Source organism: Bombus bifarius, unplaced genomic scaffold (assembly GCF_011952205.1).
Source record: "Bombus bifarius isolate JDL3187 unplaced genomic scaffold, Bbif_JDL3187 scf7180000008008, whole genome shotgun sequence".
Lineage (NCBI taxonomy): Eukaryota > Metazoa > Arthropoda > Insecta > Hymenoptera > Apidae > Bombus > Bombus bifarius.
In genome coordinates, this window is record NW_022884386.1 from 3,309,892 (window position 1) to 3,328,817 (window position 18,926).

General features: G+C 40.8%; 1 protein-coding gene and 1 non-coding gene across 2 annotated transcripts; one reads left to right on the plus strand and one right to left on the minus strand.

Annotated features, from left to right (window-relative positions):
• Window positions 1–313: 313 nt before the first annotated feature.
• On the plus strand, window positions 314–385 carry Trnap-ugg. The gene has a single exon. It is a non-coding gene; the product is annotated as a tRNA-Pro (tRNA).
• Window positions 386–7,932: 7,547 nt separating this feature from the next.
• On the minus strand, window positions 7,933–9,426 carry LOC117206658 (GS homeobox 1-like). The gene is made up of 2 exons (XM_033446166.1): window positions 8,976–9,426; window positions 7,933–8,853 (listed from the first exon to the last, which is right to left on the minus strand). The coding sequence occupies exons 1-2, from the start codon at window positions 9,238–9,240 to the stop codon at window positions 8,087–8,089; spliced, it is 1,032 nt and encodes a 343-aa protein (XP_033302057.1). The 5' UTR covers window positions 9,241–9,426; the 3' UTR covers window positions 7,933–8,086.
• Window positions 9,427–18,926: the final 9,500 nt, after the last annotated feature.

The window sequence follows — 18,926 nt, forward strand, 5'->3', positions numbered from 1 at the left end:
CAAGCAGATAATCAAACACACGATGATTAGAAATATTAATTATCGTAGCATCGATCAAATATTTAATTACTATAAAATTATTCACATTTGATATGATATATATCGAGGAATATATTCAACTGAGAAGTTGAAATTACATATCAAACGTGGGATTTTAATTAAGATGATTGAAAGATCGATCGTTCAAACAGTTCGTTTCGTAATAGGAAACGTCATACCAGACGAACAAATTAATCTGTAATCAATCTGTAATCGCGAAAGTATGTTATGCTGAGCGCTCACATACCGTAGTAAGTGAGTGTCTTTCATAAGCGGCTCAGTGGTCTAGGGGTATGATTCTCGCTTTGGGTGCGAGAGGTCCCGGGTTCAAATCCCGGCTGAGCCCACTTTTTTTTCTCTTTTCGTCAATTGTTATATTTATATTGACGCTATCAAGTTCCCTTGTATCGTACGTAACACGTTTATTTTTCGCGAATTAAAACTGCAAATTTTTACGATCGGGGAATGCATACAAACAACGTACATTCTATTTCCGTACAGTTAGTTGGCGTTTACAATTTATTACAATTGATCTACCAAATTGAAATAAATTGTTTGGCATTGAATTAACAATGTTGTAAAAAAGAAAATATAAACTAATTTTATGAACAATTATTTATTACGATACAATTATTTCTTCGAATTGTTTTTTTCCCACGTATGTGTATTCAAAAACTGAACTCATGTATAAAACAACACATCAGTGATTATTATCTCGTATGATGTATTTATTGTTTGCAAAATTTTCATTCGTCAACCATTCAAAATCCGCGTCGAGATTTTCGCATATCATCGCGTACCTATCGGGAGGAAGCTGAACAGTTACGAGCGGCACACTCGTAAATCAATCTCCGCCACAGCAGCAGATGCTCATTTGCATTTTAGCTTTTTGCTATTTTATTATCCCGCCGTTTCGAGATAATCATCTCAGACACGCAAATATTAGATTATACATACGCACGCGTACGAATGTCTTTAACGTACATATCCCATGATTAAAGTGAAAAAAGTGCATCTCTCATTTTCTATTCTAGACAATAAAATTATACGAGCTTCTCAAAGAACAAAGCGTATTGTAAGAAACACAGATCGTGTAACGTACATAATGAGGCGACGTTTGAATTTCATAGATAGGAAATCAGGCAAAATTATAAATGTAAAGTGATATCTAACTTTACGTTATTACAAATGAAAATTACAAGAGAAGAACACGATAGGTATATTTTTGTTGATTCATACTTTTTACAGTTTATAAAGTATATATAATATCGTATGTACGTTTAGGATATACTCATATATGTATGTATATGATTTTGTTATATCGTATGTGATATTTATGTATATGATGCCTGAAGCGTGAAGGAAGCGGAACATTGTAATCCCGTAGGGAAATCACTAGATATTATTATGTTGTTTCTCTGATTTTAATATCACTTTACGATTAAACGAGAGAATCTTGATATAACGTCATTGAAAATGAAAACGATCTGTTAATCTTTTCAAAATAGGTTGAAGTTTTACACAGGTCAAAGATACAACTAATGCGGGCAATATTTTAATATTTTCCGTATTATAATATTATGACGAGGAATAGTTTAGAAATATTAAAGAGGGTGAAAGGACACGTATTTAACTCCAAAATCGAATCTATAGACAATTTTGGTAATATATAACATTTATTGACATTATACGAAATTGAAAGCCGTTCTTTGTAAGAAATATGACTTATCGGAAATATAACTTATCGTATGCTTTCCTTATAGCCTTCAAATGGTTTTCTTTTTCGTTCTCGATTGTTAACTCTTCGACGCCAGGGTTACCAAAGTACCGGATCGTCACGCTCAGCTACATTTTTCGGTTAAACCGATTCGACGGAGCCTACAGTAATTTCCTGAAACTTGCGAGGCGAAATTAGACGAACGCAGATGCTTAAGACACGTGTAGTTCACGGTTTAATAAGAAAATCAAATGGTATAAAGGGAAAACGATAAAAGTAGGCACCTGCTATGTATAACGATCGCTTAATGACTCGTCGAAACTGTGTCTCTATTATATTCTTCGTAGAAACTCACAGAAAACCGGGTCACCTTGCGGAAGTTACTACTCCTATACCAGATATAGTGAAACCCGTCTATCGAGTTTAAGAAATTCCCTCGTAGTTGGTATTTCTCCTGGATTCTTTTCTTTCGATCGAGTTCAATAATATAATAGAAAAGCGCGATAACATTATATTTAGTAAGAACTAAGTAAAAAGAAAGTACTTCCCATAGTCTGAAAGGATAAATTTTCACCTATAAACAAGGAAGACAGGGTGATTTTTAACAATTGAAAAGTTAAAATGATAAACGATATACCTAACTAAGTGTCGGGAATAAAGATTTCTATTAGAAACAAAAATCTCTTTTTTGTCAATTTTAGTATTTTGTATCATTTATCACTTGAATATTATAAAGTTCGAGATCATACCACATTTACGGATTTAGAGCGAATATAAATCGTAAAAAATGTATCCGATTGGTTAGATTTAATCTTTTCCAACTACAATTTAGCCAACATTATTGTGGCAGTTTTAACTTTTTTCGTTATATTCCACATAGAATTTATATTCTCTTTCTCACTAAAAATATCGTTTTTTTTTTCATTTTTTTGACATTTGTATCGTTTTCCATTTCAACTCCTCAATTCGAAAGTCCCTTCCGATACGTGTATTGCTTTCTGGCGATGACAAGTTCCCGTGTTCGCAACTCGTCAATGACTCCCACATTGTGCTCGTGAATTTCATCGCAGCTCGTGTGTGCGATTCTAAATCGAATTCAGGTAAAAGATTCCCGTGTTTGTGGGCGGTGCAGCGAAATTATTCCCGCGTCATTGATCTAACATAGTGCGCGTAGCTGCGGTGGCTAAACGTCGCTGGAAATGCAGCCGATTTCACAATGCGGTCTGCTTCACAATGAGAAGGCTCCTCCGTCGTAGATCTTTGCGTTTCCCAAAACGTGCGGGTTTTTGTGCGCCGTCGCTGAAAGACGACGAGCGTCAAAATGCCGAAGAGACGAACAAAATGAAACGCGCTTCGTTACACCCGAATTCCCCAGCAATAGTGATTGAATTCTAGAATATAAGAATTTCAATCTCCATCGTCAAATACGGAAAATGGTTCAAAATGAATGATACATTAATTAAACATTCTGTATTTTACACATATTATAATTTCCTTGGTTATTCTGAAATTTTTCTGGTTTTCCACGAAGCGTATAAATAAGCTTGAAATTTTAATATTTAACCAGTTTTAGAAAAATTTTTAGCAAAATTTAGTTTTAGAAACCTCTCATAGGGTTAGGTCATGGAGTGCGTAAATAAATACAAGTGACGACTAGTATACACGTCAAACGCATCGAAATAAAGTTTTTATTCGACTTGTGTACTCGTCAAACGCAGTTAACCGGTTAAACATGTTCGTATAAATTTTTAGTTTAGAAACGTATACCAGGAATGAGGATTCAAAAACTGTCTTGCGATATTTTTATGAAAATATAAAAAATTGTTAACGAAAATGTACGTACAGAGAGGTAAACTAAACTAAATTTCACTCACTCACAGCAATGTCGTGAACAGATGTGTACGCCTGGTATATTCAAAAATGTATGCAAATTAACCGAGCTCATAAACGGGATAACAGTATTGTACGCATCCATAATAAACATAAATTAATGATACGTCAAACCGAGTTTAACGTAGTTCGTGAACCGAATGTGTATTAAAGAGGTCAAAGGTGACACGAAAGTAAATGTTTTAATCCCGATACAGATTTGCTGGAAGTTGAAAGAGACACTTTCTCGTTCAACAACTATGACGTATAAATATACATCCATTTGGAAAATGATAAAGCACCTTGAAGCGGAACAGCAAGCTGCGAGACAGACATTAATATATTAAGCCGTACATTAATTTTTTATTCGAATTTAAAATTCTATCCAGCCACGTTCTCCGGTCGAATAAATTCTACTTTAACGTAACGTTAAACATCGCATCTATTCGACGAATGGTGTTTCGATATTATGAAAGGAAGCAGGCCTTTGTAAAGAAGAAATTCGTTATGGTGCTTGTGCAGTGGTCGCGTTCCACGTTTTAAAAGAGATTCCCGGCGTTGACGTTGAAATCGCGCCTCGCCATTGTCCCTTTGCACGGCAAACACGAAAAAACGGTTTCAATTTTCGAGTGCCCGCGCCGTCGCATCGTGTCGGTTCCCTGTTCGTCTTGTCACCAGAGTGCTTTCCCCTTCGACGAAACAACCCCCGCCATTCTGGTTGGATCTCGAGTGCTGTCGCGCTGACTCTTTTCAACTTTGATCGAGCGCCTCTTCAGTGCGCATAAGATGAAATGAATTAGCGCTCCGGAACCGGAAAGCCTTGGTGTTCACCCTCCCGCTTATTTCCCCTACATCGCGTTTCTCTTTCTCTTTTACCCGATCGTTTTAACTCTCTCTCGTTCCCTTTCGTATCGTCGTTTGTTTCCAGACGCGAGAACCGTTGCGGTTTCCCTTCCCACAAGGTTTTGCGACTACAATTTTTCTCTAGTGTCGCGAGCTGTTAGAACTCATTAATATCACTCTCAGGGAACCCCGTTGCAATGCTACGATTAGTTTCAACATTCTCTACCAGCGTAGAACTGCAGAGCGTTGTCGTCAAAGCGAATTTGTCAGACATTTTATTTCCTTTTCGGTAAGTTCGCCGTCGCTTTATCGAGCTTAAGCCCTGGCGCCCGACCTTTTATCTTTTGTTGATTTATTCAAGGTCGCGCAAAAACATCCCGTCAAATCGATTCCAATATCGTCCCTCCCCTCGTCGACACAGCTAAAGCTAATGGCAATCACCGTATCATCACGTAATTACAATTCCAATAGCAATCAGGGCGACATAATCGGCAACGTGGTCACGTCACCGCTAATGAAATACCATAAACCGTTCTATCGCGTTTAAAACGATTAAACCAACGTTTCATAGATCTCACGAGATTTTCCACATACGTTTGTGTGGAGATCGTGTTTATTCAAACGTATTCACAGTGGTAGCCGCGTGCACACAGGAAATGGCACGAAGGAGAGATACGTATTTAATAACGTTAGAGCGTTGCGAGTGAGCTGGGTAGCCGGTTCCCAAGGTCAGTTTAATTCGCTAATTGGCTTCACCAAAAGTTTCCATGGTACAAAGTCGAAACCTGTCCAATAATCTGACTCTTCGTTAGCTGAAATCCCCCTATTTCCAGGTGTTCCCGGAAACTCATCTAACCACGCTTCGTTTCTCTCACTAACTCTCTGTCCATCTCGTTGACTCTAGAACGGTTCAAATATTAATAAATCTGTAAGAGAGCGCGCTTTCCTGTATCTGCATATCAGTTGCATCGCCCCGGGATCGGATTGAATTTGAGGCGTGAGGAGACTGTGCACCCGGGAGTCCGGAAAATTGAATTGCAGCTCGGCCGCCGGCATCACAGCATTGCAGCGATGCAGTCGCAGAATCATTTATGCCGATACAGAATTTAGCGGAGGCTTAATGGAGCAATTGAACCGCTCTGGAACGGCCGACCTGGAAACCTATTGCTGTTCGATGATTAGAGGAGAAATCGAACGACAGGCTACTTCGACGATCAAAACGACGATCAAAAGAAGAAGAAGTCTATTTTCGTATTTATTTTAAATCGCAATAGAATTCCACGTAATACAATTTAATACAATGTCACATCTCGTGGTTGATTTTATCGATTCGAGCGATTCGCGGGACGTCGGAGCTTGACGTGGAAGACACGTTAAATAAGTTGATTACCGTACTCGGGGTCTCGGGAAAACCGTACTTTGGAAGCGAGACAAATGGAAACCCAAGAATTCGCTGCACGCTAAAACGACAACGTGATTACGACAGGACTGCAACGTACTAGCGTTTCGTCAGTTCGTTTCGGGCAAGGAAAGACAAGCTTCTTTTAGTCTGGAAAGTAAACGTAACTCGCGGGACAGAGTGCATCATTATATATCTTGTAAAATAGGAACAATCGCTTCTGAATTCCAATGCTCGACGTTTCAGTACTTACCACAAAATCTTTCATGCATTGTGCCCGCGTTTCATGGGAACTGAAGGTTCGCAATTTTTCAACTGTTACGAAAACTACTCCCGGTGAATAGCAACGATACCTTGAGACGTAATCGATTTGGCTCACTCGACAAGATGCAAATTCCAGTTAAATCCAGGTTAAGGTGACGCGCGCGTTAAAAGAGCGCGAAATTCGCAGCGAATTAACGCCACAGCCACCACTAAACATTCAATAACGGGACAAGGTGTTCTTCAAAAGTACCGACCGCCCTTGCGCTTCACGCGAGACCTTCCCTTCTCTCGACTAGAATGTAGGAAGCAAAGAAAGCAAAGAATCGACGCGCGACGTTGACAATTTTTTGATTCGTAGACTTTTTCCCGTAGTCGGTCATTCATTCTCCTCGCGGATGAATGAATCTAGGCAGAAACCGAGGAGTTCGGTGAAGATCCGTGAATGAGTGAATGGGTCCGAGAACGTCGAGGACCGAAAAAAAAGACAGCCGGTTTTCACGTTCGCTCGCCCGCTGCGAGCACGAAGGCGACACAAGTGTCCTATTGTAGATCGACGAGGATACGAGAGTGCCTCCGGCCATTGTCGTCTCGCTCCTTAACACCATTAACTACGTTTTACCTTAAATTTAACCCAAAGTGGGGGCCCTCTCGACAAATTTCTTGGATTTACGGCATCGCAGCCGATTTCACATCGACAATGACTACTATTCTCCGGTCATCGCGACTTTTGATTTCCAAGATCTTCTGTCCTTCACGTTCTCGCTTCTCCGTGCTATATATTCGTACCATGCATGCTCCACGTCCGTCCTTAATCCGTTTCATTGCGGCTTCACAGTCGGAAAATCGTTTTACCGGAAGCTGGACACAGTACGATAACTCGCATGAGTTAAATGGCGTCCTTTACATTTGTAATGCCGCGCTGAGAGAAATTAATGGATATCAACGTTGCTGGACGCTCGTATGCTGCCTATTTATGAGAATCCACCGGTGAAATTTCGTCAACGAATTTCCAGACTCTAATTCGGCGTGGAAACTTGGTAATTTGTTCCTGTTTATGTGTTGATTATTCGTATCGAACGAAGACTTTCCAGAGGAACGAAGACGTTGCAAAATAACGTAATATTTTATATTAAGAGAAATAAAAGGCGCTTTCTTCCACCAAAATTTGTACAAGCAATAAATTTTTCGACCTCGATAGATAAAAAGAACGTTATTTCCAGCCAACTTTTCACGGATAAATAAACAGAACGACTCGACGTTATATTGCCTTTTTTTATCAGCTTCGACAATAACTTACACGACACACAAGGATCAATAGTCGTAGGTGTAACGATGATTCACTAGGTATATCAGTGAAACTGAATGTTAAATAGTATCGCGAAACTGACACGAAGTTATCGTGTTTTACGTTATGAAACATTTATCAATTGTCCAGTGTTTAACATATGATTTTTCATTGGCTTGTGGAATTAATTAAAACTCTCTACAAATACACCGACAAGATTGTTATGTTAGTATTCTTAATTCATCGAGTTATTATTACGAAATGAATTTCAGTGGAACGTTGTATCGTTCGAGAAACGAATAAACAAACGGGAACGATACGATATCGTCACGTGGTAGAATTTTTCGTCGTTAAAAACGATAACAATACACTACGCAAAATATTTCGGGACGAAGGTACTCATTGTGAAAACTTGGCGATAAGTTTTAATGATCTATTTTATTCTCTTTAAAAATTAGATTAAAAATATACAGCGTTCACACACATTCTCTCTCTCTTTCTCTCTCTCTCTCTTTCTCTCTCTATCTTCCTATTATTCGTACAAAAATATATCTACAATATTTACAAGGCTCAGATAGAATTGTATTTACAACGACAGCGTAATGGAAAAACACGGAACGTGGTCGCAAAAAATCCTTTAGCACAGCGATCCTACCCCGTATTTTGTTCTTTACGAGTTGACGATTCTTTCTACGGTATGCTTGGTGCATCCTATGGCTCTAAACACAGGCCCGACAGCAGTGTCCTGAATCGTATTCTGATAAAAGGTCGAGCCATCGATCCGTCGCTTTTTATCGTCCGCTTCCTCGGCCATATCGCCCATATTCCTCTTCAAACCTCTAGATAAATTGTGAACGTTCCTCTCGTAACAATCGGCCATCACACCGACCCTCGAAAGATTTAATTTCTCCTCCGTTTCCTGCAAGAACCGTTGCGCACTGTCTGTCACGGGCAACGTTGGAACCGATTGCTCGAAACGATCGGCTATGGAATTCGACGATTCCTCGTGGCTGATCGTATCGGCGGACTTGTCAGCCGCGTCCATTTTTTCGTTTTTCATCGATTTCTCATCGTCCTGCTCGCATTTCCGACTCGATGCATCGTCGCTGCAGCCCTCCTTCTTCTTCCCGCATGTTCTCAGACAGCAACATTTCTGACTCTGACCGGAAGGTAGATCCTCTTTCTTGTATTTTACTCTGCGGTTTTGAAACCAAATTTTCACTTGTTTCTCGGATAACCTTAGATTCGTCGCGATCTCGATTCGTCTGAGTCGCGATAGGTACATGTTTGAAGCAAACTCGCGTTCCAGTTCCAATAATTGGGTACTCGTGAAGGCTGTCCGAATCCTCTTGGAGCTGTTGTTGATGGAGTTCGGTGACTTCGGCGGAGGCGTCGGGGTGCTGTTACGCGAGGGTGATTCGCACGGTGCTGAAACATCTTAAAGAATACGATCCCATTAGCATTGAAACTTTCCTAGAACATTTACGATGGATTCCTCTTGCAAGAAGGAAATTCTACTTCGAAGAATTTTATATCAAAGAATAGCAGGAGATATTTACCCGAAAGTTTGCTCGTAGAAGTATTTAAAGGCGATGGAGGACTCTGGCCAGGGACCGGTCGCAAGCTTCCCAAAGCGGGTGGACTAATTGGAACCGGAACGGGCATGACCGGTGGTCTCGGTACAGGTCTTATCGGCTGATAACCCAGACCCAGGTTGAAGAAATTGAACATATAGCTCGGCAATTGATTACCGTAATACGGCAACGGGTACGCAGGTGGCGAATTATTTCCGATTAATGAGTCCACGAGGAAACTTCGCGACATGCTGTTAGTGTATCTTCTATAGGCGTTAAACTTAGTCTGTACGGTCCTCTTCGATCAGGATGAACAACACTCGACTCGAAGCACTAAATAATCCTCCAGCCACTGAAGCGTTACTGTGCACAATCTCTCAATCGATTCGCTGGATTTCACCTGGTCGTTTGAACGATATCGTTGCATTCAATATCACCGAGGCCGCTGCTAACTTTAAGATATTCCTTCGTGCGAACCTTTGAACGATTAGAGTGGATGTTCCGGGATGGTAAATGGTACGAAAAAGACTTTCAAGACGAGATCCTCACAGTTCGATAGTATAACGTGCTCTGCACCCAGAAGAACCACCGCTCAAGCATATATACGGGGTGTTAACTCCACCCAGGGGTTGGTTTCTTTCAGGGCCCCTTTTGTACGGGGCCCCGCCCTTTCTCGAGGGTGCCCCCTTTCGATTCACCCCAAACGCGCGCGGGGACCAAGCGGCTCGCTTCCCCTGGGATCGACACCGAGTAGGGCATTTTCTCGCAACGCTAATTCGACGGGTGGCTAATATATCCGGAAACTTTATACTACCTCCGTACCCATCTTTCAACTATTATTGGCCTACGCTAGGGCTGTAAACCCCTGTGACGTCTCCTTATTATTCTCGGTCACATTCGTTCCTCGCTATGATTTTGAAGTATAATTTTAAATTGGCGGAAACGATCGTCGAATCCGGCGGATACGTATACCGTAGGATTTCATTGAAATATCGTGAGTATTCTGTTTATATGTTTGTACAACGTGCATTCAGTGTGACTGCTCGTGCTATTCTCCTTGTTAATGGTTTGAGCTTCTAAAATTGGAGTCTTAAATAAAGAGAACGTAAAAACTTAAAACTGCATTTTAACGAGTTAAGAAACGTTGAAGCTTCACGCTCGCTTTTGCCGCCAGTTGTCACTTGGATTCTTACGGAACGGGCTAAAGAATCTTTGCAGGCAATCGAGATAATCTGATGGAAGGGGACAGCGTAGTTAACACAGGTATCCAGCTTGTTTAAAGAAAGCGTCATTAGTGGTCTTGGCGGAAAAAGAATTTGTGGGCGTTTTATGCCAATCAAAGGGAACAAGCCGGCAACTTCCAACAAGCAGAGAATTTTCCAGGTAACGTTTTATTCTCTAGTAACTAGTTCGTCGAACGCAACTTACGTCAGTAAGATATTGAAAATATTTCTCATAAAGTGATAAAGCAGATGTCATCGATAAATAATAATTTATATGTTGGAAACGTCTTATCAAAAAAGCCTATCAATCGTCTGCAAAATATTTTTGCAATTGCCAAATGATGGAGGATCCGCCTCGTTAAATTTTTCATATCGAGTACAATTTTCCGTACCGAAGTCTTTCGAACGGTAATTTCATTTCTGCACCGACGTTCAATAACTTGGAAGATCCAAATCAAATTTCGAATGTACCTGAGACGCTGCAGCTTCTTTCTCTCTTTCTAGTCATACGATTTGCATTGCAGGGAAATTCTCAATCGCTGAACGATCGTTTACGCTTTCAATAAAACGCATCCGTTGCCTTATCAGACAGAACGACCATCTTCATCATCCCATGTTGAACCAACTTCCAATGTTAACTTCGTAGATCGTTTGCAACATTTAACAAGCCACTTCTGCGATTTAATCCGGACGAGATTCAGTTCCGCTCCAAATTCTGTGCATCGTAAATTATTCCGATGCATAAATAACTTTGTTCACGTTGGGAATCAGGAACAGATAAATTTCATACAACGAAGCCTAGAGGATAGCGAAGTTTCGAATCTCTTTCGAGACAGAGTCGGCAGATTGTCGTACGAACGTTCGCAGTTGCGCGTTTCGCTATTCTATGGCCGAGAATTTTAACGATCTCGGTTATGCAAACTCTTAAGCGTGCACGATCGATGAAAATGGGTGCCAGCTTTCAGTCGTCGTCCTCCAGATATGCGGCTCGCAAATAATTTCTCGATGAAATACTTTTACCAACTGAAGCGTATTAGATTTATCTTTTTAACGACATAATTCGCGTACCTCTGCAAACAATAACAACGATTCGAAAATTGCCGATGAATTCGAGTTTTATTATCTCCCCAGGCAACTCCATACCTTTAATCGATCGTTTATTAATTTAGGAAACGAACAATGCTACCCGAAATAACCGAGTAATAATAATATACCCGGAACAAAACGTGCCTAGGAGCAGGCACTCATATTGCGAAGCCGCGAAGTTAATTTCTTGATTACTCCGTGAATGCTTTATCGACCGTGTCGTACGTGGCACCCACTCGATGTTCAGAAACCGGAAAATTAATATTTAACGTCGAATAGCTCGTATCGGTGTCGTTCACTATTTCCACTTCGTCATTCGGGGCATATTTTCGTTGCGAGCAGAGTCGGCCCTTGGCACCTGCTACCTGATACGTAGAAACCAGCTACGAGATCGTACGAATTGTCACGTTCTGGTTCATATCATCACGTGTATCTCTTACACGATACGTGTGATATACGATAACGATGGCGTCGTTTACACGCGTTAGCCAGAAACCGATTTATATCTGTAACGATGTACACGTATCCTTTTCGAACCATCGCATCGTATCGGTTGTAACTCATGATGGCGTCGCGAAGAAGTAACATATCGGTGGCAGAAATGTTACATACACGAGCAGGGCAACGACTTGTGAAATTTATCGAAAATTCCAAGTGGCTGATCCTCGAACATTTAATCGTACTTCCTTCGTTAGCAAATTCACACTAAACCAAGCACTTATCGCGAGCATAAGCACCCGAGATCCTATGAAAAACGAATTAAACGCAATGCAATGCTACAGCGGGCACTGGAGGAAAGATCAGAGAAGACGTAGCCGTAATTTTAAACCCTTAATAACGCGACTAATCCTATTACGATGTTACCAAGGCAGAGCGAGGAGGAGCGTGCACCGAGCCCCGGAACTCCTATTAAAAATCGGGGTAATGCTATATCGCGACCGGCTTGTGAATAATACAATGCGTATCTCTCTCTCTTCCAGCATATGTCCGGCGCATCCGGCTGATTCGAAGGGTTGCCGCACCCTCCGCGAGGGGTTGGAACCGCGCCACCCTTCGTACGCGCACCGAATATCGCAAACAAAGTTAGACGGGCCCGTACATAGCGTTCACGTGCATCGTTACTCGTGTTCCCCGAATCATTACGACCGAAGGATATTTTAATTTCACATACGACCCCTCCTTTAACCACCCCATTGGCTGGCCTTTTTATTTGGGGCGTATCCCATCTCCAAGAAATTCGAGGGCAACCAGCTACGGCTTCGTATTCCATTGAAGGCTGATGAAAGAGAAGAATAGCATATATTTTGACCAGATACTTCGATTCCTTTTTAAGAAACCAATGTTAATAGTCTACGAATTCAGAATGTACGTGATATGCAATATACATCTCGACAGTTTTAGAACACCTTTTATCCTCAATTTAAGAATTTCCAGTACTTGACTGTTCGCTGGTAAAACCATTTTTTTAATAAAACTAATTATATATTTTTTAGTTAATACATTAGCAATATATTCTCTTTGCCGTATAAAATGTCAAGTTAAGTAATATTTTTGTATCTATTAACCATTACTTAACTATTCCCAGTTTTAAGGCAAATATAATATCTGCCTTAAAACTTTTGTGCGTGGGTATTCCTTATGGTCTACTCCACGTAGATTTCACTTCTTTAGTTATGTTCATAGAAATATAAAATTGTACAAAGATCCAATCTAGATATTAGTCTCGAGGTGCATACATAGATACTCGAAAGTAATTAAAAAATGGATTTCAAACGTAGAAACAAATCCGTGCAATTGAACGAAATTCTAAAGCGAAATATCGATAGTCTGGTGATATATCTCATATTGACTATTATTGGTTGAAAAAGTCACCCCTAAATCTTTGTCCCTTAGGGCATCCCAGTATCAAAGTATCGAGAACGTTGTTCTCGAAGAGAATTCTATATAGGTGCCTCAAGATTTTCAATTTTCTTCACTTTGTCATCTGTTCTCCGCATATTTTGTGAAATATTGAAATTTCGTCGGGCATTTTCGAGGTACTACCATCAAACTTCCAACGTAATTTACCTGTCTTACGTATTTCCCTAATATAGGATAAATATCCTATTTATAGCCGTCAATATCGTCCTCTACACATATGTATACGTATATTCAAAACTCCTATTTCGATCCAAAGCTGCTTTTCATCGCGTTTTAAAATTGTTGAATTATCTTCAATCGATAACTAATTACCTAGTAATTAAACCGAGTTGCAAAATTCGACAAGCTATTTTGAACATACGTTTGTATCTCAGAGTGGCTTATGAAGGCAGCAGTCCTCTAATTGCAAGCTTACTCCCAATTTCGCCTCTCTGTCTCTCCCTCTTTCTCTCCCTCTCTCTCTCTCTCTCCCTCTCTCTCTTGTAATATAATTCCGAGATAAACTTGGATATTTGCCGAAAAATATCAAAGTCGGATGTTAATGAGTTCCTCTTCGGCGATATCAAGAGTTGCCAGATGTAAGTTTCTTGGCGCGTGAACAAGAACGCCTCGGGGTCAATGACGAGCCAAATATTTAACGATACGTGTTAACTCATTCGCGCGGAAGAGGGTTGGAAATAAACTGCGAAATTCAACGAGAACCGAAATCGAAGAAGGCAGTCTATTATTCGTGACAACGCCGGAGGATCACCGAACAAATATTTTAAGCGACGTTTGCGTTAAGCGAAGAGATATGAATTGGAAGACAACTTTCCATCCGGGCGCAACAGGGGCTTCCATGGTGATCAAATCTGTTCCTTCGCTTTCGTTCTTTTCTTTTGAGGCTTCGATTTACATTAAACTCGTATAACTTGACAACTAACTTTCTTTCAGAACTGTCTAGGAAGTTGTTCATAAGGAAGGTAGGTAATTATAAAACAGGAAAGTAAAGTATTTGATCCATTTCCGCGTGTTTCTGCAGACAGATAGCGGAAGACGAAGAGAGTAGTAATGCCTCGCGGAAGATGCTTGGAATAATGAAGATCTCACTCGAGAAACTACCATCAATCAGCTTTTACTTCTCGTAAAATCTTCGTGTGCTAACAAGTTTAAATACATTTGAAAAGAAATCTTATAAAACTCGAAACAAGTTTGAAACATGGTAACAACCTATCACGGATGGAAATCATCCAACGGCCTTGCATCAACCTATATTTTAATATTCCGTTTGAATTATTTATCGTTAAATTACGTTTCTTCCATATCTACTAACCAAGTAACATTTCTGCTTATCAAGAAACATAGTTTCGATAAAATGTCGACTTCTCCCCATCGGCCGTCAGTTACTAAATACAGCGCTAGCTGGGAGGATGCCAGGATTTTCCGCTAGCGATATTCGAGACAGATTTGATTTCAACTTCTTAAACTTCCCAGCCCAGCAATAAAACTCGTGATCGATGCGATTTTTCTTGGTACCGCTTCGCGTTCTCTCGGCCAGTACGAACGTAAGATCGATCGAAACGGAAGAAAAAAACCAAATCCACAAAGAAAAACGATGACACGCGCGTTATTGTGATTTGTCCACATTGGTCTGACAAACAAACGACAAGGATAATCACGGGGATCGATCGTAGATTGAACCAAGAAGTCCTTCGAGATGGACGCGATAAAGCGTGACGTAATGACGACATGGATCAAGCTGAAGAATCTCGATCGTGCCCGACGAAGCTTCACCGGCTTCGTCCAAAGAGATACATGCATCAAAGAAGGTACGCGTTTCGATTGCAGTCGATTCGATGGAGTCCGTGAATCAATCGGGCTTCCCGATTGCAGCTCAGATGAAAGAGAATTGCTTGGACGATGTCGTCGTTCGGTAAACTTACTCCTTTTTTCTAACCATTATTCTTCGGAGCTATTTTGTTCCACCGGTCTGCGTTCGATCTCGAGGCAAGGATCTGAAATTAGCTCGGCTCATTTCACCCAACAGAAAAGTGCATTCTTAAGGCAGAATGCACGATCCCAAAGGAGCATCCTATTCAACCTCGACTCAACCCACGCTATTGGTCATCTATAAAAGGGCCTGATGAAGAGAAAAAAAAAGAAGGAAGAACGAAACGGTGGCGGGCACAACTAAGTAATCATGGGAATGGCAAATACGATTTCAGGTCTCTTCTTTTGCTGCCATCCAGACCAAATAATTCGACTATAGTCGGGAAAGCAAAGTTTTGGCGAAAATCCTTTTATTCGTCTGTTACCCCCTTCATTGTTGGCCACTCGTGGAATTATATCTCTATGAGACATCGCCCGCTACAATTTCTACTTCTCTTTCTTTTTTATTAGCTCTGCAATCACTCGAAATCCTTTCGAGACGTGGGCAGATGGATTTAAGCAGAAATAATCGATCGTTTAAGATAATTCGAAATTTAAGGAATCCATTTTCCGCATTTCGTGCACTATTTTTATATACTACCGATGCTTCGTACTCCGCTTCTTTCCGATTAATAAGCTTATGTTTGAACCAATAAAACGTACATTTTATTTAATATTTATTGAAACTTCGCATTCTAAGACTGCGCGTAGGAGTTCCTCGTCAAGACCATTGTTCTTAGAAGGAAAAGTTTATCCGGCGGACCGCGAATCCCTTTTGGCATCCGTCTGTCCAGGCGGTTATACACGAAGGACTCAAGCATGTAGTATGTGCTTAAATACATAGCGATCCAGAAACTTTCGTCGAACTCGACGGTCCGCAACTCGATAAGCCAGTTCATGGGCTACAACCGAGTAGCGGGCCAACTGGTACCAAAGAAAAGAAAGAAGAACTCGCTCGTGGACTCTCGGCCATCGATGTGGATCATTCCTTATAGTTTTTTTACCGAGAAACTCTCTCTCTTCGAGCCAGCGAGCTTTTTCGCCAGAAAATCGAACACATTTCTAACGCGAAATCATCGTGAGGATAGGGGAGTGGTTAAGTGGCTCGATAAATCTAAACGGTCCCGATAAATCTCGTAGATTAGCGCAGGATGAAGCGCTATAACAGGAAAACCCATGGATTTAAGCCAAATTTACCATAACTGTGCATCGATGACCTTTTTGTTAGCAGCGCTATTGTTTCGGTCGCCATTGTCGATAGCAACTAGCATGCTAGAATCGAGATAATCATCCTAGCGTGGATTATTCGATAATTTCGCTAAGTTACGTTCCGTGCTCCTCTCTTTTTCCTTCTCCTCGTCGTTATTGCTTCTGCGTCCTGGTATCTACCCTCCTTTTTCTCAACCATCGACGTTCTTACCGTTGTTTCCGCCTTGGTACTAGTGTTTTGACACGCGCCGAGGAGCTTTCACGAATAACACGGTCAGCTACGGATCTCGTTGAGCGGTACATAGATATGGCACGGTTTGTTGAACACCGTGAATCGGCCACGATCTTCTTGTTTGCTTCATCGTCTTTCAACGGACGTGAGAGTATCATAGAACGTAATGACCGAGCCTGCCGTCAAACGTTAAGAGACTGTACCTTTTTGGTTCTCGGATAAAGGTCGGCTAAGCGCATTTTCCTCCGTAAGCCATGGAAACGCGTATAACTGGTAGATGCAACAATTTATGAGAAAGATCTTTCTACCAGCGGGCCTGTATAGTCACGCGTCCGTATAAATTACGACTATGTCCGAGTTGTTCGTGCCTTGCATTGTTATCTCCCCTTGAAGAATGTGCCTTCTTAAAGTGTAATCTTTTCCGTAAAACTCACGGTCTTGAACAGATCCGACGTGTTTTCGACGTTTTACGACGTTGCAGAATCCATGAAATTTACTTGGTATGGCATCGACGAAATATGACCATGCTGGTATTAGTACAGTCGGAAAAAGAAGAACGAATATCGGCTATTTGATTCTCGATGGTTCTATTTGGCATAGAATAAAGCACGAATTTTGCCGACGCGACGCAACGTTTGGTCGCCAAGTTTAACGCGTAATCCGCGCGAAGCAACGGATTACAAAGGAAGAAAAAGATTTCGAGACTAAATACGACCACGTTAGCAGAAACCATAAACTCGAAATATCTTTCGGAGCTGGTTATTTCGCCGTGGAATTACGTTTTTGTGCTCCGATAAATTGCGGATTAGAATGTCGACGCTGTTTTCACCGAAGGCAAACGTGTGCTCATTGGCGAACATCATCCACGGTGAATAGAATACATTTTCTATATGAAAAGAATATAGAAATAAACATTTGCATGAATGCGTTCGTTCTTTGTCGGCAGCTTCTGTCAAGCTATTGAAATTTCGCGAAACAACCTTGTGCCGACCTGATATAGGATTAAAAAATCCATTTCGATGAGCGACAATCGGATTGCGTCGATTCGGTGCAAAACCTTTGTCCAAGGTAATTCGTAAGCGAGTCAGATCAAAGCGAAACCTTGCCGGAGGTCGCAAAAGTTAGAGCAACGTTTCATTGTCAAAGGGAAATAGGGTTGTACTTTATTCGACGTATGTTACATTCTTCCGTGAAGCTTCTTCGTATTCTTTCACCCTTAGCTAACAATCGCGAAAAATGAACTTTCGATGACAAGGCGATACGAGAGCTATTCTTCCTGCTCGAAATTTCCCTCCACACTTGGTCGGTCCTGAACCATTTTATAAATTCATCAGGGTGTCTGGGGAAAGGATGATCGAAAATCTACCCTCGTTATGCTTGCCCGTCACAAAGCGTACACCATATTATACAACCTTATTTATAAATATCTTATGTCACGTCATAGAATCTTCAATTCTATTATAACATTCGTACGATACTTCGCAGAGATCTTAGGGTATCTGTGATAGTGTTCTTATAATAGTGCTCATATCTTTTTTAGAAAATATTTATACATGGTGTACCAGCAGAAAGTAATCTTTAGATACTCTCTCAATGTTGCTGTTTCTTTGAGGTTCTTCCCGGTTTATATATCTTTTAGAATTTTATAAATTAGAATTTAATAAATTAGAATCAAATATCACAAAACATTCATGGCATAATATGGAATGTGCATAGAAGTACGAGAAGAAAGGAAATTAGAAACATAAATAAATTATTTGGAACACTACGAAGAAAAGAGCAGATATTACGAAGTTACTAAAAAGTTAGCGACAACATCCGCAAAATAATTCTTAACGCGAGAGATCAGATTTATATCAAATTAATTAAGAACTTTTTACACAATTACGATAAATACCTTTTACATGTAAAAACCGAATTAAGCTAAGATTACGAGCATCTTTAAGTCCTTCCATGCGAAATACAATTATATTATTTTATTAATTAAATACTTCCACGTGTTAAGAGGCCTAAATTTTTTATAGAGTACCGTAATTACTACGAATTCTTCGTACATTTCTGTTACAAAAAATGAAGCCCGCCGAGTGTCCCTAAGGGGATTGGTGGATGTGCAACAGTGACGAAAGCTCTCAGGGTTAAACCGTTTCCGAATGATCCAGGAAACTTTATTGGGTGGCTTTCTGCGGCGCACAATAACGATAGATTGCGATGTAACTTCGTTTCGATGCGTGCCGCGGGAGCACGCTTCCGATCACGTGCCGCATAATAAACGCGTGCCAGGATAATAATTCCTGAAGACACCGGCTGATGAAAGCCACGTCGTCGCGCTAACTGGCGCATTGTCGGCCCGCGTCAATC